Raw genomic sequence first — 21,078 nt, forward strand, 5'->3', positions numbered from 1 at the left:
AACCCCGCTCAGAATTTCAAGCTCCCAATCTTTAAATTATGTTCAAATTTTATATTAGTTTTCTTCCAGGTTTCCACTGTTCCCTCCCTAATGTTCTTTCCATTTATGGTTCTCCTCTGTACTTTAAAGTATCTATCTGGGGAATTGTAGTTCTGTCCCTTTTTATCTTGTGTATTGATTAGTCTGTAAAGTCTATTTGTCTAACCCATTATTTTAAATTTTAAATAGTATGTCTAAATATATGCTTATATTTTTTATTAATGTATCTTGCTTAGTAAAACTAAATAAGCGATTCATCAAACTAAAATAAAACTTGAATCTTACAAAGGTATGCTAGCGTTTTTAGCGCACATACCGGATTACCCAAAAAACTACCGCCTGCTCAAGAGGAGGCGGTAGCAGCTAGCGCACGTGGCATTTTACTGTGCACTATTCCGCACTTTAAGGCCCTAATGCACCTTTGTAAAATGAGCCCTAAGTGTCCTAACTGGAGAATATGGTATCAAAAAACGATCCAGAAATATTGGTGCGTTAGTTTGTCAGATTTTAAAGGGTAACTGCGATTTTATAAATTATTCTATGCGAAATTGGTAACCAGTAACCAGTAAATAAGGTTTTGGTTCAGAAAAGCTTTATAATGGATGCAAGGCACCAAAACTGGTCAGAAATGGCAGATTGACATGAAAACACACTTACATAGAAACATGATGGCAGATAAAGGCACAATGGCCCATCTAGTGTGCCCATCCGCAGTAACCATTATCTGTTTCTCTCTCCGAGAGATCCCACATGCTCATAGTTTTCTGAGGAGGAAGGTTATATTATGGGTACCCCCCTTTTTTTTCCTTTTCCCAAATTTCCCATTGCAAATTTTATTATAATTTAACCTTATTGTTTTTCCCTTTAAATGTAATGGAGTTTGTTTTGTATTGTTTTATTCCTCTATTTTATATTTGTTGTAAACCACTTAGATTTTAACTTTTGTTTTATATTTGTGATACACTTCCCCCTCCCTATTCATGGTTTCGAAGTTTGCGGTTTCGATTATTTGCAAATTTTTTCCCCAGGCCTCCTGCCCCCTGAGAATCGCTCATTGGCAGCCCGTATTGAAAAAAAATGGCCCTGGGACTTGGATTAGGGCGAGGAGGGAGGCAATCGGAGGAGGAGGAGGGGGGCGATTGGAGGCGGAGAAGGTGAGCAGCCGCCCCAGGAACATGAACCTTACCTGGTGGTCCAGCAGTGGCGAGGGGCAGGAGCGATCTTCCTATACTTCTGCCCCGTGCAGAGCCATGCTGTGAGTTCCCGTAGTCTCAAGAGACTACAATAGGGAGTTCTTGTAGTCTTGGGAGACCATGGGAACTCAAAGCGTGGCTCTGCATGGGGTAGGAGTATAGGAAGATTGCTCCTGCCCCGCATCACTGCTAGACCACGAGGTAAGGTCCGGGGGTGGGTCAGAGCCGGCCCAAAAGTTATTCGCAAATTTTCCCTATTCGCGGGCGGCTCTGCCCTTAATCCCCGCAAATAGGGAGGGAGAAGTGTATATTAAATAAATTCAACTTGAACTTGAAGCTAAGAGTGCTTATAATCCACAAATTAGTAAATTAGTCACATTAAGGAATTGCTTTACTCAGAAGACATGAAAGTTTATTCTGCAGACAATTGAAATCCTTAGGGTTCATAGCCCCCAGAACCAACAGAATTAATCTCAATTAAATAGCCTCCCAAATCATCTTTTTCCTCATTTCTGACCAGCTGGAGAAAGAGCAGGATATATGCTGCCAGGGCAGTGTGGTGGTGGTGGTGGTGTCAGACAATCTGAAGTAGCTATATACCTTCAAGTCATTTCCTCTTTAATTTCCTGACAACCGATTTCACAAATAGTTTATAAGCCTGTGCCCTGTATCGATGTAAAGGTCTTTTTTGGTCAAGGAAGGAAGTCTGTAAAACCCATAGAAACCTATGGATTCAGGAATCACAGAAAAGGTGAGTTATCCAAGAATGGAGACTTTGACAACTGATTTTTTTTATAGCAGTTTGGGCCAAATCACCTAAATAACTATCCTGGTACCAGCACTACATTTTAGTGACATCCTGTTTCAGTGAGCACATTTTAAAAAGCTTTTTTTCAGGATTTTTGATTTATATTTTAAATCTGTACACATTTTGCTAGTGAAAATAGAAAAGCAAAGACTTATACTGTTAATGTTTAACAGCATAAAAACAGGGGGGGTTCATTTCAGCATTGACCAGGAAGTGCTAATGGGTTATTTATTTTATTTAAAAAATTTCTAACACTCTTAAATCTAAGCAGTTTACAAAATACAAACTTAGCCATAATCATACATTCAAACATTTAAAATAACACGCAATTTATCTAAAAGTCACCACAGCCAGTAATATAATCCAATCAATTAAAAGCTTCTACAGACAGAGTTATTTTCAAAATCTTATTATAATCTCAGAACATCAGGGAGCAAACTTAATGGTCCTGTCAAATTGTTCCATAATGATATATCTGCCATCGAAATCAAAGAAGCTCTGGTTATGTTCAGACTACTAAATATACAGTATAGCACACCAGCTAAAGTCAGGACAGTAATTTTATTGTCTAATTTTGTCCGTATTCAGTTAGCATTCGGAATATGGTCCAAACTTCACCCACAGTCTATCCAAAAAATGCCAAGGTATTGCTGTTTTGTAGCACCATCTGGTTACTGCCACTGAATATCCCTCTCACTGGCACTTAATTGACTAGCAGCACCTTTTAACCAGATAATGGCTTTGAATATTGGTCCCACAGAGTTTCTAAGCACAAATTATAAGAATATAATCATCCTGTCTGAGGTAGAGGCCAATGCAAGTCACAAATATCTGCTAGGATCCCAAAAAGCAAATCTATTCCTTGTTTCTCTTGCTCAGAGGTAAGCAATGGCATTCCAAACTTTATCTGGCTATAAATCTTTCCCTACATTAATATGTCTGAGCCCCTTTTAAAATTATTTATTTTAAATGCCTTGATAACTTCTTCTAGCAACAATTTCCATAAGTTTATTGTAGACTAGCTGATGCCCCGGCATTGCACGGGTATTTAATTATAGCAATAACACTGTAAATGGATTCAAATAAAGATACTTTATAGTGGTGAATGAAATTATTTTTTTACACCTTAATAAAAAGTACAATATTCAAATTATAATGTGAAATATTTGAAAAAATGAATACAATAAAACTAACGCAAAACGTGATTATAAACAACATTTTTAGTTTCACCTCCAGGAGCAAGAACATATAAATTCTTGGGTGAACCCACCCTTGAGCAAGCAACATAGAATTGTGGGCCGAGAGACCCCCAGAACATATCACCCCAGGTAGTGAGGGATCTGCATACCAAGTTTCGTTCAAATCGGTCAAGCCGTTTTTTAATTACTGTGAGAATGGCAGCTTTTTACATATTTTCCATTGACATGAATGGGTGAAATCTGATTTTCTGTTTGGAGCTCCGCCCACGTGTGCAGGTGGGCCGCGAGACCCCCAGAACATATCACCCCAGGTAGTGAGGGATCTGCATACCAAGTTTCATTCAAATTGGTCAAGCCGTTTTTGAATTACTGTGAGAATGGCAGCTTTTTACATTTTTTCCATTGACATGAATGGGTGAAATCTGATTTTCTGTTTGTAGCTCCGCCCACATGTGCAGGTGGGCTCTGTTAAAACCTACTCCAGCCCATCTACACCCTCCCAGCCATTGAAGCCCTCCCCATCCCATACTCCTCCAAATGGCCATATACAGACACAGATCGTGCAAGTCTGCCCAGTACTGGCCTTAGTTCAATTTTTAATATTATTTTCTAATTCTAGATCCTCTGTGTTCATCCCACGCTTCTTTGAACTCAGTCACAGTTTTACTCTCCACCACCTCTCTCGGGAGTGCATTCCAAGCATCCACCACCCTCTCCATAAAGTAGAATTTCCTAACATTGCCTTTGAATCTACCACCCCTCAACCTCAAATTATGTCCTCTGGTTTTACCATTTTCCTTTCTCTGGAAAAGATTATGTTCTACGTTAATACCCTTCAAGTATTTGAACGTCCGAATCATATCTTCCCTGTCTCTCCTTTCCTCTAGGGTATACATATTCAGGGCTTCCAGACTCTCCTCATATGTCTTCTGGCGGAAACCTCCTATCATTTTTGTCACCCTCCTCTGAACTGTTTCAAATATTCTTACGTCCTTTGCCAGATACGGTTTCCAAAACTGAACACTATTCCAAGTGGGGCCGTACCAATGACCTGTACAGGGGCATCAACACCTTCTTCCTTCTATTGGCTATGCCTCTCTTTATACAGCCCAGCATCCTTCTGGCAGCAGCCACTGCCTTGTCACACTGTTTTTTCACCTTTAGATCTTCGGACAATATCACCCCAAGGTCCCTCTCCCCGTCCGTGCATATCAGCTTCTCTCCTCCCAGCATATACAGTTCCTTCCGATTATTAATCCCCAAATGCATTACTCTGCATTTCTTTGCATTGAATTTTAGTTGCCAGGCATTAGACCATTCCTCTAACTTTTGCAGATCCTTTTTCATATTTTCCACTCCCTCTTCGATGTCTACTCTGTTACAAATCTTGATATCATCTGCAAAAAGGCACACTTTTCCTTCTAAACCTTCCGCAATGTCACTCACAAACATATTGAACAGGATTGGCCCCAGCACCGAACCCTGAGGGACTCCTCTACTCACCTTTCCTTCCTCCGAGCGACTTCCATTAACCACCACCCTCTGGCGTGTTTTTTCAATCTCCGTGTTCTGAGAAGAGTGAGAGCACTTTTTCACCAACACTTCTCTGTATTGGTTCAATCAATCATTTTGTCAAGGCTGGATTACTGCAATTCAGTGTATTTGGATCTTTCAAAGGTTAGTCTGCAGAGACTTCAATTAATACAGAATACTGCAGCTAAACTTATCGTCGGTAAGAGTAAATTTGATCACGTAACCCCTATGCTGAAGGAATTACATTGCCTTCCAGTGTATCTCATAATTCAATTTAAGTGCATTTGTATTACATTTAAGATCCTATTTGGCATTTTTGCAACTTTGATTCCTTTAGACTGGAATGTTCATAGATCTCATCTTGCCAGAGTTCTCAAAAATTAAAACTTACATTTCCCTCTCTCAGTGGTAAAAACAGAACCTTTAAGAGATTTAGTTATTCTTTTGTTTTTAAATTAACCAAATTCTGGAATGCTTTACCACTTACATTAAGAAGTTTAGGTTCTTTCGCTTTATTCCGGAAAGTTCTGAAAACTTTTTTGTTTCCTAAACAATTTGGAAATTAACTATTTCAGTCTAAATTTTTTTGTCAAATTTATGTATTATGTTTTACATTATTGTAAACCGAGTCAAGCTCCTCTTGGTTGATGACTCGGTCTATAAAACTAAGGGCTCCAGGTTTCGTCATATGGGTGAGCCACAGATTGATGTCTTGCGTACCCCATGACATGTGCTGGTTCTCCTCCATCTTGTCATGGAATGCTTCATCGTAGTTGAGCCACGCCCACCCACCGAACCGCTGACAAGCATCGAGGATGGAGTCTGCATAGGCCAGCAAAAGGCCATAGTCCTGGGGGCGCTCCAGACACTGGCCAACCGCAAAAACGCTCATGTCCAGTTTACAACATTGAGGGACACCAAACCCACTTTCGGCTTCCCCCCTCCTTCTTGCTCTTCTTCTTCAACCCACGTACTCTGCCTTCCATAAGCTGAAAAATGTCAACATATGTACGCTTCTTAATCTTGTGACGAAGAGACCGCGGAACTTTTTCCCACAACTCCGACAGAGCCGGGGCCCCCTGATCATCCCCTTCTTGCCCTGGCCTCTCACCCGCCTTCCGCCGTGGTGACCCTGATGAGGAAGACAATGTCGAAGAGGAAGAAGAGGTTAAAGAAGACGAGGAGGACGAAGAAGAAGCCCTACTCCGATGGCCCTTCCTACCCTTCCCCTTTCCCTTCCTCTTCCCACCCTTGCCACCAGCCCCAGCCTCTAGGGCCATGTTACCCGTTGTCCGGTCTCCTCCAGGTCTGCCTCCATCGCCTGCTGCTCCATGACTGCCGCCCTCCACAGCAACCACCATAGCAGGACTCCGGCGAGCCGCCTGCAAAGGCTCCTCGACTCCAGTCCGAGGGGCTTCAACCCGTCCACCTCCAGATAATCCCGCAGCAGAGGTCCCGGCGATGCGCTCACGTCCAGCGAGATCCTGGAGGAAAAAATCCATACAGGGGCCAGCAACCTGCACAGCATGAGGGTAAGTTAGCCCCATGGGCTAAGCCCCCACCCGTTGGTCCCCGACCCCCTCAAACCCCCGAGGTCCATCCCCAACAGAAGCGCCCAGGCCCCAAGGCGGTGGCGGAACAGCTCCGTGGAACGGAGGCAAAACCACAGCCCAGGGGCCAGATTCTCAAGGAGTCCCCCAAGGCCCCGATGCCGAAGGTGACCACCAGCCACCAGAGATCGCTGGGAACCAGCGACCCATCCCTGATGTTGAAGGATGTACTGGGATCTCCACGGACCCTCCACCAACCTCACCTCCCAACACCAGGGATGAAGCCACCCCAGCCTGCCGGCCAGACTCCAGCCCAGCACTAACAAGCCCAACACCACCCGGTTCAGCCACAGGCACACCAGCTGCAGGAAGGACCTCAGAAGCCGACGCCATAACAGCCCCACCAGCAGCCTCAGCTGAAGTCCCCTCAGGCCTACCTCCAGCCCGGGGCATGCCACGACTCCTTCCACGGACCCCCGGCAATCTGCCTCTGCCCTGCGGTCCGACCCCGCACCGCCATGCACAGCCGACACCTCCCCCACAACCTCCAGCACTATCGCAGTTCGTGCTGACAAACGCGAGCGCCTAGGAGGCAATGATCTTCCCCCTCTGCAGATGCACTCACCAGCTCCTGCTCGTCCTCATCGAGAGAATCGCCAGCCAGGAGGGACAGCTCCGCCGGATCTACAGGGCCACTGGAGGGCCTGACTCTCCCTGCCGACACACTCCGTCAATCGCACACCACCGTGGGAAGGAAAGCCGCCGTAACTGCCGACACATGGTAAGCCGCAAGTCCCACACCCTGCCGACACCACCGAAAGCTGTCTCGGAGGACCGGAAACCATTAAGGTCCTCCGAGGGCCCTCCTATTTATATCCCTACCCACCCTACCCTGCGGCAGAGGCCCTACCCTATCGGAAGTCAATCCTGCCACGGGAAAGACCTCCTCCTCCTGTAATCTAAATGCCCTTCCTACCATAACCCCCCCCCCCCTTCCTACTTACCCAACGGGCGGCACCGCGTGCCTCCCAGCTCTGCGTTAGAGCTGGCCCTCAAGACAAGCTTTCAGGCTTTATATTAGTTTACATTGAAAATGAAAGGGAATGGAGGGTTGAGGAAAGAATGAAATGGGGAATGGGAGAGATGATAGAAATGGGATAGGTTGTTGAAAAGTTAAAAAAAAAAAAGAGAAAAAGGGTAAGAAAGAGGCAGAAATGAACTAAAATGGAATGATCAATATGTCAGAGGTAGGGGCAGTGAGCAAAATAGATGAGAAAGAGGAGAAAAGTAAACTGGATAGCAGCCATTAAAGGGGAATTAGCAGATAACAGGAAAGCAGAAAAGAGAAACTGGAAATGACATGATAGAAAATTGAAACATCTAGACAACAAAAATAGAAGAAAACATTTTACATAACATATGAATAGCCTTACTGGGTCAGACCAAAGGTCCATCAAATCCAGTAGCTCATTCTCACGGTGGCCATTCCAGGTCACTAGTACCTGGCTAAAACCCAAAGAGTAGCATGCTACTGATCCAGGGCAAGCAGTGGCTTGCCCCATGTCTTTCTCAATATGGAATATGAATAATAATTAGCAAAAATATTGTTTAAATTATGAAAAATAAACTTGCAAAATTTGCATATTTTGTGTGTAGAATTTTGAAATTCTACACACAAAATATGTGGAGCAATTTATCTCATACTGGAATTTCTTCCAAGAGAATAAAAAGATGTCATCAGGAGGAAAATTTTTTTTTTCTTCTCTTGGAAGAAATTCTAGTATGAGATAAATTGCTCTGCTTTCTGAGGCTTGTTCTTTCAGTATCACTTGTTTTAAGAAAGTAAAGAGAAATATTTGCTACAATTTAAGTTGTTCTTTGAATGGTTCTGTCTTTTTATACATATCATAAGCATGCCATATTCCTGCCCCAAACCTGCTCCCAATCTACCTTCTTGAGATTTAGATAGCCTCTGGACAAACTCCATAGAAAACGTCTTAAAATGGGTTACAAAAATACCGATTTGGATGCTTTTGTGAAAACCAAGTTCCAAGTTTCCAAGTCTATTTAAAAATTTGTTATACCGCCATCCATTTGCAGATTTGTACCACTTTTTGGATATTTTCTGTTTTGAAATTAAACCCCTATATTCTTTTTGAGATAGGGCAACCAGAACTAAACTATGTCATACCATAAAGCAAAATTGATATTCTGTATTCCTATCCAAATCATTCCTTATACACTGCATTGAGGATGTCAACATATTTCTCACAGTGACTCCAATATTCTTTTCCTGAACATTTACATTATTATCTTGCTGGATAATATTAAAAAGTTTTTTAAAAAATTCCTGTCAGGTCTCTACTGCCCTGGGCCAGCTATAAAATATATATTTATTTGCAATCACTGGTTACACTAATAATTATTGCCCAATTGCAAACCTACCATTTCTATCAAAAATTGCAGAAACTATTGTCCATTCACAATTGCAAGACTTTATTAAGAAAACAAATGCTCTTCACCCTCATTAATTTTGTAGCACTGAAACAGTTCTCATTGGTATTACCATATTCATATGTAAAGCTTTAGATCAATCCAAAACTGTCAATGTTATCACTCGACCTCTCTGTAGCCTTTTTCCTTGTATATCAACATAAATGTTCATTTGGTACAAATCACTAAAGGCTTACTCAGGACAAATAAAAAACTCAACCCAGAGAATTGAAGCTTATCCATTTTTACACTCAAGGTGAAATATGATTACTAACACCAAACCTACTTCAGAATGTTCCTGTTCCATGCTTTTCATACCAGTGGAATAATACTCGATCAATGAGTTAATCTTAGCCCACAGATATCCCAGGTAATCAAAAGTTCATTCTTTAAATTATACATGATACACTTAATCCATTTTTTACTCTATCCCTCTATTCTCAACATATTAACACATTCATTGATTATACAACAAGTTGATTACTGTAATTCTCTTTATGTAGGTTTGAAACAGAAAGATTTTCATTGTCTATAATTACTCTAAAACACAAATAAATTTGACCATATCACTCCTCTCCTTAAAAAGGTTACTTATTTCCCATTTTATTAGCCACAAGATACTATTACTCACATAAAAAGTATTTGACTCAGGCAAACCAGCTTATCTCATGCATCTTCTTACACCTTATAGACCTGGCCATTCTCTTAGATCCGGAAGCCAGAATCAACTCCTTCTTCTTACATACCATTATCTTATACATGAACATATTAGATATATAATCCTCTCTGTTTAAGGACTCAAGCTTTGGAACTCACTCCTACTTTCACTCCATTATCAGCCATTTCTTGATAAGTTCAAATCCAAATGAAAATCTTTCCTTTTCAGGAATGCCTATCCATAAGATTCCAACCCTTCTCTCCCTCATCAGGGCTGCAGTACCTGCAGATGTGATGCATTTTCCCCATATATTATTACCTTACCCCTCATTTTCAATCAAAAAATTGCAGTTCTTCCCTGCAATTCACTTTTGAGTCTATGTTACATATATCATTGCACTTCCCCCAAATTTAGATTGTAAGGCACCCAGGTTATTCACCATTGGGTGGGATAGTAAATCCTAATAAAATTAGGAATAAACTTGGATCTACCTAGATAACTATCCTGATAACATAGTTCACCAAAAAGGTTGTGCTAATTGTATCTGGATAAGCTATCCAGAGAGCATCTGAATGCCACCCCTATCTGGATAGTGCCAGACAACAACCACAGTATACAGATATTCAGTGCCACCGAATATCCCTTCTAACCTCCCATGTTGAAACTGGATACTTTGTGGACTGTATGGAAGTGGTATTAGGGCAGAAACAAGAAAGTGCAGAAAGCTAGCCAGTTATCAGAAATGATCTCTCTGATAATCGGCTGAGCAACTGCATAAAGTTAGGTCAGAAAAAAGGTTGTACTAACAAGGGGCGAAGGCAACTGAGCATCAGCCTGAATATTGGCTGGTACCCAGTTACCATCTAGGTAGGGGCTCCAGTTGCCCCTGTCCTGATTCACTTCCCTCCTGGAATGGCAACATTCTCCCCTGTAACCTTAAGAATGTCCCTCCTAAATTTAAATGACCTCTCTCTTCCATCTTGGAGGTTCATCTTGCCCCCATGCAGTGGCTTCCCCCATGTCTGTCTCAATAGCAGGCTATGAACTTTTCCTCCTGTAATTTTTCCAAACCTTTCTTAAACCCAGCTATGCTAACCTTTGTAACCATGTCCTCTGGCAACAAGATCCAGAGCTAAACTATTATTTGAGTAAAATAATATTTGTTACTATTTATTTTAAAGTATTCCCATGTAATTTCACTGAATGTCCGCTGATTTTTGTACTTTTTCAAAGGGTGAAAATCAACTTACTTTTACCCATTCTACACCATTCAGGAATCTGCAGACCTCAATCATATTCCCCCTCAGCCATCACTTTTCCAAGCTGAAGAACCCTTACCTCTTTAGTCTTTCTTCATACAAAAGGAGTTCCAGCCCCCATATCATTTTGGTTGCTCTTGTTTAAACCTTTTCTAATTCCGATATATATTTTTTGAGATACGACGACCAGAACTGTGAACAATATTCAAGGTAGAATACACCATGGAATGATATAGAGGCATTATAATATTCCTGATCTTATTTACTATCCCTTTCCTAATAATTCTTACCATCCTGTTTGTTTGTTTTTGCCACAGCTGCACATTGGACCGAAGATTTTAGTGTAGTGACTACAATGACAGCCAGATCTTTTCCTTGGTTACTGACTCCTAAGGTGGACCCTAGTGTAAGGCAACTATGATTTTGGATTATTTCTCCCGATTTGCATCACTTTGCATTGTCCATTTTAGATTTCATCTGCCATATGGATCCCCAATCTTCCAATTTCCTAAGGTCTCCCTATTAATTTTCACAGATTTTAGAGAGCTGGAATGCAGTTACTCAAGAGAAAATTCTCTATTATGGTTTAACAGAACAACAGACAACAGATATTGTTATTAGATATACTCTGGATACAATTGTGAAATAGACTATTTCTCAGATGAAGCTTTTTATTTAAATATGGCTCAATAAAATAGTTCAATCAACATGCAAATTTTCTCTTGATTTTTAAAATTAAGCAGTGAACTTTTTTTTTTTTTTTTTTTTTAAAGAGAATCATATATCCCTAATCCAAAGAAGGTGAGAAGAGTATAGTTTTCAGAACATGTATTTAGAGAAGGTGAATATTGATAGGAAAGAAATGGTAATTAGTTATTTCTAATACGTAGAGAAGGAGTCATCATGAAAAATTTTGGCCCTTGTCAGGATAGAAAGTGAAGACAGAAGAAATAGAGGGAACAACAAATAGAAATCTTGACAGTGAATGGAGAAATGAGCTAGAAGAGCAGATGGATTGAGAAGTGTGATGGAATAGAGAAAACCCAAGATTTAGAAGATTATTGTGAATAAAGAAGAAATAAGATGTTACAATAGTACTTACAACAATAATTCAAACAAGGGTACAAAAGCGCTAAGAAATAAGTAAAAAAAAAGATCTAAAAGTTATTCTATAATTTAGAAGAAAGAGAAACTTTGAAATTTTACTAATATTATTTTTATTCCCACAGGTATTTATTACCTGAAAATGAGAACTAAAAATCACACCATTGTGACATCATTCATTCTCTTTGGAATGTCGGACCTTCCAGAGCATCGGATCTTGCTTTTCTTGGCATTTCTAGTTCTGTACCTGCTTAACTTGTTAGGAAATATTGTGATGATCACATTAATAGTCAATGACGCTCAACTTAAAACCCCCATGTATTTCTTTCTCTGTAACTTGTCCTTTGCAGACATGTGTTTGGCAACAGTCAATGTTCCTAATCTACTGGCCAATTTCTTTTCCAAGAGTAAAACCATATCTTATTCTGGCTGTATTGCACAGATGCATTTCTTTCTTATTACAGGAATTGCTGAATGTTTTCTTCTTTCAGCGATGGCATATGATCGATATGTGGCAATCTGTAACCCTCTCCATTATACACTGGTGATGAACAGGAAACTCTGTAACCTGATAGCAGCTGGATGCTGGACCGTTGCTTACCTTAATTCCTTATTGCACACTTTGTTGATGTCTCAATTGTCCTTCTGTGGACCAAATACAATTGACCACCTCTTCTGTGACCTCCTACCTCTACTAAAACTCTCCTGCTCTGACATTTCTACCAACGAAATAGTGATTTTTATTGCAGGAGGCATTGTAGGATGTAGCACCTTTCTGTGTATATTGATCTCCTACATATGCATCTTCATCACCATCCTTAGCATTCGGTCATCTGAGGGGAGACGCAAAGCCTTCTCCACTTGTTCCTCTCACCTTATTGTGGTGACTTTGTATTTTGGATCTGCTTATTTTACCTATCTTCAACCCTCTTCTAGCTATACCCATGAAAGGAACAGAGTCATGACTGTGATGTACACAGTTGTTACACCAATGCTGAACCCATATATCTATAGTCTTAGAAACAATGATGTGAAAGGAGCTCTGAGACGCATCATAGCTAGAAGGTTGATTTCTGTTCAGACATGTAAAGCCTTTGTTTTAATTAAAGTCTAGGGTGTCAAAATTTACCCCCTGTTTTAGAAAGGTGCGCTAAGCTTTTTAGCGCGCGCTAAATATTATTGCACACTAAACACGTTAGTGGCTAGCGCACACATTGATTCAGCGCACACTAAATCAGTGCTAAAACACTTAGCGCACTTTTTAAAATGAGGGCCTTAGTGGTGTAGTTACTATTTATTGAACATATATATGGTCTTTCAGAGATCTGCATATTTCAGAACGATATATCTAAATAAGTACTTCTTTGAAAATCTACTCATAACTTTAAATAGTCTGTTAGATAGTTTGTGAGCCCATCGGGACAGATAGGGATAATGCTTGAAGTACCTGTATGTAAACCGTTTTGAGTGTGGTTGTAAAACTATAAAAAGGTGGTTTACAAGTCCCAATCCCTTTTCCTTATAAATCCAACATTCAGATTTATAACTTTTAAATTCAGCAGCTGAATCTTCCAACTAAATGTATAAGGATTTTTTGGGACCTTTGGCTCCCCCACTCCTCTAAATTATTCTCTTTTTCACAATGTATCATTGTGGACATTTTTTCAGCGATATATGTAGATCCACCAAATACTTAAAAAATTGCATGTAAGTAGCATCAACCAAGACCTTTTAGCTGCTATTGAACACTGCATTCTTGCTGGTGGTCCGGGTACTGGTTATTTTAATAGAGTGATAAATTACTTGGACTGGATGGTATACATCTCAGGGTACTGAAGGAACTCAAAAATGAAATTGCTGATCTGTTGTTAGTGATCTGTAACCTGTTGCTAAAATTGCCTATAGTACCTGGAGCTGATTTTTAAAAAGGATTCCAGGAGAGATCTGGGGAATTTCAGACCAGTAACCCTGACCTCAGTGCTGAGGAAACAATTATAAAAAATAAAATTGGGGAATATGTAGACAAATATGATTTAATGAGACAGAGCCAGCAGGGGTTCAGCCAAGGGAGGTCTTGCCTCACCAATTTGCTTGACTTCTTTGAAGATGTGAATAAACATATGGATAAAGATGAGCCAGGTGATGCAGTGTATCTAGATTTCCAGAAAGCTTTTGACAATGTTCCTCAAGAGAGGCTCCTGAGAAAATTAAAGAGTCATGGGAGAGAGGTCTGGTTCCCTCTATGGCGGCAATCAGCTGATTGCTGGCTGCAGAAGAACATGGGAGCAGTGCGATGCAAGCACGGACTTCTATGCATGCGTAAAAAAGACTTGGGCCTAGGCCACAGGCCTGAAGGTGGGCATGGGAGCACAACAAAGAAAACCGAGGGCTGGGAAGAGCAGAAAGGCCTGGGGAGCAGAGACACTGGCAGAGGGCAGGTAAACTTACCCTAGCCTGATAGACACTGGGGTCTGAGAGAGCTATTGGGTCACATAACTGCGGCCAACAGGAGGGGTCCCATTTTTGTGGGCTGGGGTGCACACCAGGGGGTTAGACCTGGCCCAACACAGTAGAGGGGCTCTTAGAGGCTATGCATTGCAACAGAAATATGGTTGGTCCCTGGCCAAGGGCAGGTTAAGGTCTGGTAAAGAACAGGCCACTGACCTCACACGGGATGGGGGTGGGGGTCATGCACAGTGTGTGGGGCAAAGCAACCCCTCGCAACCACCCCATGAACCCCCAATCGCCCCCCCCGCCGACCCATGAACCCCCCCGCTGACCCCTTGACACGCCACCCCCAATCCCCCTTCCCATACCTTAAATTCGATGGTCGGACGGACGGGTGCCAAGCCCGTCCGTCTGACAGGCCAGCCATCCCCGGAATGGCTGGCCTTAGGGCCTGATTGGCTCAGGCAGAACAAATCCCGCCCACAGGTGGGGCCTGAGGCACCTGGGCCAACCGGAATTGGCCCAGTAGGCTTAGGCCCCTCTTGTGGGCGGGGCCTTAGGCACATCAAATTTAAGGTATGGGGAGGGGGATTGGGGTTGGGGTGGGGGTTCGAGGGGTTGGCGGGGGTTGGCGGGTCAGCGGGGGGCGATTGGGGGTTCAGGGGGGCAGTCATAGGGGGGTTGCATCGAGGGCAGGAGGGCCTGGGATCCCTCCTGCCTGTATCTTAGTGGGGGTAGGGTGCCACTGGGCAGGAGGGCTTGGGCTCCCTCCTGCCCAATAATGATGGGGGGTGGGGGTGCCACGGGGCAAGAGGGCTTGGGCTCCCTCTTGCCCCGATTGTTGTCGGTGGGCCAGGAGGGCTTGGGCTCCCTGCCCGATCGTGATGGGGGGATGGGGATGCCGCTGGCAGGGTGGCATGGGCTCCCTCCTGCCCAATCGTTATGGGGGTGGGGTGCCGCTGGGCAAAAGGGCTTGGGCTCCTTCTTGCCCCGATCATTGTCGGGGGGGGGGGGCCAGGAGGGCTTGGGCTCTCTCCTGGTCCGATCGGATGGGGGGAGGGTTGGATCACTGCAGGAGGGATGGGTCATCGCTCCTGCTGCTTTAGCGATCCTAAGTGACGCGTTTGACTGCACTTGATGTTATCGCTATTGTGGCAGGGGAGATGAGGCATCTCTCCTGCCTTGATGTTCGCGATGGGGGGTAGGTAGTTTGCCGGGCTGCTGAGCTGATCGCATCAGCCGCCATCAGCTCAGCGGCCCTTTTTCGGCATTTATACCTGTTTTGACTTGGTCTAAGTCAAAACGTATAAGTGCCTACTAGGCAACCTGCCTAAAGTTTTGGTTATACCTGCTGCACACCTAGGTCTAGATCAGCCCACCTCTCGCCCACCACCCGCCCTTTCCCCTCCTCTAAAACACCTCTTTTCACTTTATGTGTTTAGAGGCAGGGGAAAGACCTAAGCTGGTTTTAGATATGTCTAAAACCAGCTTTGATTATGGGTACTTGGACGATCAGGCTTTTTGATCATCCAAGTACCCATTTAGGCCACTTTTTAGACTTTTTTTTTATTATGAGCCCCTTAGAATGTAAGCTATTGTTCATACAGGTGCTTTTAATCAGATTGTGAGCCTATTGGACAGTATTTTCAAAGCACCTAATTTTTATTCTTTATTGTTTGTGAACTGTTGTGAACTTTGAAGAGGTATTGGCGGTATACAAATAAAAATTGTATTGTATTGTACTGATTTTCAATGTTGGTATCCAAATAACTATCGTGGAAGCGAATACTGCATATAATCCACAAATTAATAAATTGGACACTTTAAGGAACTGCTTTACTCAGAAGACATGAAAGTTTTGTTCTGCAGACAACTGAAATCCTTAGAGTTCATGGCCCCTGAGTGAATAGTATTAATCTCAGTCAAATATCCTCCCAAATCATCTTTTCCTCATTTCTGGTCAGCTGGAAAAGCAGCAGGGTATGTACTGATGGGGGTCAGACATTCTGATGTATCCATTTGTCTTGAAGTCAATTCTTGTTAATTTCCTGACAGCAGATTTCACATGTAGTTTATGGACCTGTGCTCTGTATAGATGTATTGGTCTTTCTTTGTCAAGGAAGGAAGTGTATAAAGCCCATAGAAACTTTGGATTCAGGACAGGGTGAGTTATCCAAGAATGGAGGCTTTGACAGCTGATTTCTTTAGCAGTTGGGTCAAATTGCCTAAATAACTATCCTGGTACCAGCACTAAATTTTGTGGCTTCCAGATAGCTTTTAGGGTCCACCATAGCCACAGGTTTTCAGAGCCAGTAGCTAGCTATGGCCCAGCACTAAATACCTGTTTGGGTGAGCAAATGGTAAAAATATTTTTTTTTAAAGATTTTTTAATTTACATTTTAAATCTGTAGATATTTTGCTAGTGAAAATGGAACAGCAAAAACTCATATTGCTCAGAAAAACTCATATTTAACAGAATAAAAACAGGGGATCCCATTTCAGCATTGACTAGGAAGTGGCAATAGGTTACAGTTATATTCAGACAACTAAATGTATAGCTACCAGCTGAAGTTAGGACATTTTGTTATCTAATTTTGTCCAGTGTGTTATTCAGTTACCATTTGAAATATGGCCACTAACTAGATAATCTCTGGCTCTGCCATGGTTTGTCCAGAAAATGCCAAGGTGTTCCTATTTAGTAGCACCATCTGGTTACTGCCACTGAATATCCCTCTTACTGGCACTTAACCGACTCGTAGCACCTTTTTAACCAGATAAGAGGCTTTGAATATTGGCCCCACAGGATTTCTAAGCACATATATGAGCATAGTCATCCTGTTTCAGATAGCACAAATAACTGCTAGGATCCCAAAGAGCAAATCTATTCCTTGTTTCTCATACCCAGAGGTAAGTGTTGGCTTTCCAATGTCTTCCTGCTGTAACCTGTCTCAGCCCCTTTAAACTTAACTACTGTAATCTTGAAAAAGACTTGGGTGTGCTGGTGGATACAACAATGAAATCAATGGCACAATGCGCAACAGCCTCAAAGAAAGTAAACAGAATGTTGGGTATTATTAAGAAGGGTATTACAACCAGGACAAAGGAAGTCATCATGCCGCTGTATCGTGCGATGGTGCGCCCGCATCTGGAGTACTATGTCCAATATTGGTCACCATACCTTAAGAAGGACATGGCGATACTTAAGAGGGTACAGAGAAGTGCGACAAAAATGATAAAAGGTATGGAAAACGTTTCATACACAGACAGGTTAGAAAGGCTGGGGTTCTTCTCCATGGAAAAGCGGAGACTCGGAGGAGACATGATAGAGACTTCAAGATCATGAAAGGCATAGAGAAGGTAGAGAGGGACAGATTCTTCAGCCTATTGGGAACCACAAGAACAAGGGGGCACTCAGAGAAATTGAAAGGGGACAGGTTTAGAACAAATGCTAGTAAATTCTTTTTCACTCAGAGGGTGGTGGGCACCTGGAATGCGCTTCCGGGGGTTGTGATAGGACAGAGTACACTACGGGGTTTCAAAGGATTGGATAAATTTCTGAAGGATACAGGGATTGAGGGATACAGATAGAGGTAGAGATAGGTTATAAAAGGGTATAGATAGAAGGATAAAGGGGACTAAAGGGTTTTAGATAAGGATCACCTTACAGGTCATGGACCTGATGGGTCGCTGCGGGAGCGGACTGCTGGGCGCGATGGACCTCTGGTCTGACCCAGCGGAGGCAACTTCTTATGTTCTTAAATGCCTTGACCACTTCTTCTAGCCACAATTTCCTTTATTGTAGGTTGAGTGAAAAATATATATAAGTTTTACTTTTGAAAAATCTATTGCTTATTTGATGGATTTTTCCAAAGTTTTAGTACAATTTGAAATGGTAAACAAACAGCCATTATCTATTTACCAACTCTGCCCCTATTATGATTTTAGAAACGTGTATGATATTCTTTCAAAATCGTTTTTTATTAAAGCTGACAAGCACTAACCCATTTAGTTTTTCTTCACAGGGGAGTCATTCTTCCCCTTTATCAATTTGCATGTTCTCTTACATGCCTTTTGTATGCCATTATTAGGGACATTTTCAATATGACAGCTTTTTGCTCTACTGCCTTTTTGGACATTTTCTCCCAATCATCTCAAATCAGATTTTGATATTTTCAGACCAGAAAAATGTCAAATCTTTTTGTTTCAAAACTGAACATTTCCTAGATGATTTTGAACCCAGTGTGTCTATCTTTAAGGAGCAATACTAAAATACAGTTCAAGAAAAAAACATACAAAAAACAAGCCATTAGGATATATATGGAGCCAGCCCTATTCGGAACTTATACCTGTTTTGTCGGTGGCAACCAGACAGCTTTCAGGGTCCATCATAAAGACAGGTTTTCCAGAGCCAGTAGCTAGCTATAGTACTGTACTAGATACTTGTTTGGGTGAGCACATTTTAAAAAGCTTTTTTTTCAGGGTTTTTGATTTACATTTTAAATCTGTAGACATTTTGCTAGTGAAAATGAAAAACAAAAATTCATACTGTTAACATTTGGCAGTATACAATCTATGGATCCCATTTCAGCATTGACTAGGAAGTGCAAATGGGTTAGAGTTATGTTCAGACCACTAAACGTATAGTAAACTAGGTACAGTTAGAACAGCCATTTTGTTGTCTAATTTTGTCCAGTTTGTTATACAGTTACCATTCGGAAAATGGCCACTAACTAGATAACCTTTGTCTCTTCCATGGTTTGTCCAGAAAATGCCAAAGTGTTCATATTTAGTAGCACCATCTAGTTACTGCTACTGAATATCCCTTTCACTTGCACTTAACCGAGTAAGTGGCTTTGAATATTGACCCTACAGGGTTTCTAAGCACAAATTATAAGAACATAATCATCCAGTTTCAGATAGAGACCAATGCAAGTCACAAATATTTGCTATGATCCCAAAGAGCAAAACTATTCCTTGTTTCTCATACTCAGAGGTAAGCGTGGGTTAGGCACGTAGGAGCTCTTAGTTGCTGTGGATGGGCCATTTGGCCTTTATCTGCCATCATGTTTCTATGTTTATGGCCTTTTCCTGCAGGAACCTGTCTCAGCCCCCTTTAAACTTTACTGTAAATGCTAGTGGAGAAAATAGCTATTTTCAGATCAGAAAAATGACAAACTTTTTATATCAAGACTGACCATATTGACATCCCAGCAGAGTAGTGGGACAGCCTAGGGAACACTGCAGTGAACTTTAAATAAAAAGTCCCAGGTACACATCTCACCATTACTCCCTTACCTTGTATGGAAGCCCTCCAAAACACACCCAAAGCCTACTGTACCGGAATGTATACCACAACAATAGCCATTGTGCCTGCAGGTGTCACTTATATGTCCTATAGAAACAGAAGGTTATGGGTGGGTTTTGGAGAACTCACACATTCTAACACAGTTGTAATGGTTAGGTAGGGATATGGGTCTGGGTCCCCTTCTCTGTGGTCTACACACTGACTACTCCTGGCATAATTCTGTGTGACTGTGCAATGCCAAATTTCCACAGAATTGCACTGTCGCACAGAATTCTCTTTTCCCATGCATGACCTCAGAGGGAGTCAGCTTCCTTGGGTCACAGTATAGGTAGCAATTACCAGATGCTGCCTGCCACTAACCTAGAAGTCTCTCCATAGCAAAGGTGAGGCTTCCAGATTAGCATCAGGCATTGTATGAGAATCATTGTTGATACTGGGACCTGATGAAGTAAGCCTTACTAGGAACAAGAGAGTACAGAGGAGGGGAGGAAGGAAAGTTGCTGATACAGGGGAAGGGGAGGAGTGAGAGTAAGGAAAATATTGTACAGGAGGAAGGGAGAGATATATGCATGGTGAGGGGAGAGGGTGAAATGTTGCACATAATGGAGTGGAAGAAGGGGGAGATGGTGCATGGAGGGAAATAGAGATATTTAACCCAGGGCACAAGGCAGTAGAAAAGAAACAGAAATATTGGATATGGCAGTGGAGAAGAGGTAGGGAGATTATTCTGCATGGGGAGAGACATAAGGGATGGAGAGGGAGAGGTGTTGGACATAGGAGTAGATGATGGAGTGAAAGATACACAGAAGGGGAGGGGGAGAAGGGAGATGTTGGATCTAGGAGCAGAATGCAGTGGTGAAGAGATTCTTGGCAATGGGAATGAGGGAAAAGAGTGGGAGAAATGCTGGACCATGGGGAGAATGCATGAGGGAAGATAGAAGAGAGAGGGAGATGTCAGGCTCCAAATGTGGGGAGGGAAGGAAGAGGGAGCAGATACTGGGCTATAAGGGTAGTAAAAGGAAGACGTAAGAATAGTAGAAACTTGAGAGGAAGGAGAGATGGAAAAGAAATAGATGAGAGGATAGATTTTACCAAGGAGGGGGTATATTGAAGATGAAAGGGAATTGAAAGTTGAGGAAAGAATGAAAAGTGAGGAGAAAAAGGAAAACAAAGAGGCAGAAAAGTGCTAAAATATAATGATCGATATGGCAGAGGGAGGTGTAGTGAGAGAATAGACAGGAGAGAGAAGAAAGGACAAATGGAGAACAACCAATGTCAAGAAGCCAAAGGTAATGATATTCCCATGGAAAAAAGGACTTAAATGCAACCCCCATATCTCTCTTAAAGGTATTACTCTTCAGGCAGTCACCACTATTAAAATTGTGGGGGTCATATTCAATCATAGACTGTCATACCATAATCATATCAGTAGTGTAGTGAAATCAACATTCTTTAGATTACGGCAGATTCGTTTGGTTTCTAAATGGCT

General features: G+C 42.0%; 1 protein-coding gene across 1 annotated transcript in view; it reads left to right on the plus strand.

Annotated features, from left to right (window-relative positions):
* The window catches only part of LOC117368452, a 42,449-nt gene that overhangs the window by 15,748 nt on the left and 5,623 nt on the right, over nt 1-21,078 (plus strand). Inside the window, 1 exon segment of the mRNA XM_033962128.1 lies at nt 11,962-12,921. Within this exon segment, the coding sequence (XP_033818019.1) occupies nt 11,962-12,921 (960 nt within the window).

This window comes from Geotrypetes seraphini, chromosome 1, assembly GCF_902459505.1.
Source record: "Geotrypetes seraphini chromosome 1, aGeoSer1.1, whole genome shotgun sequence".
Lineage (NCBI taxonomy): Eukaryota > Metazoa > Chordata > Amphibia > Gymnophiona > Dermophiidae > Geotrypetes > Geotrypetes seraphini.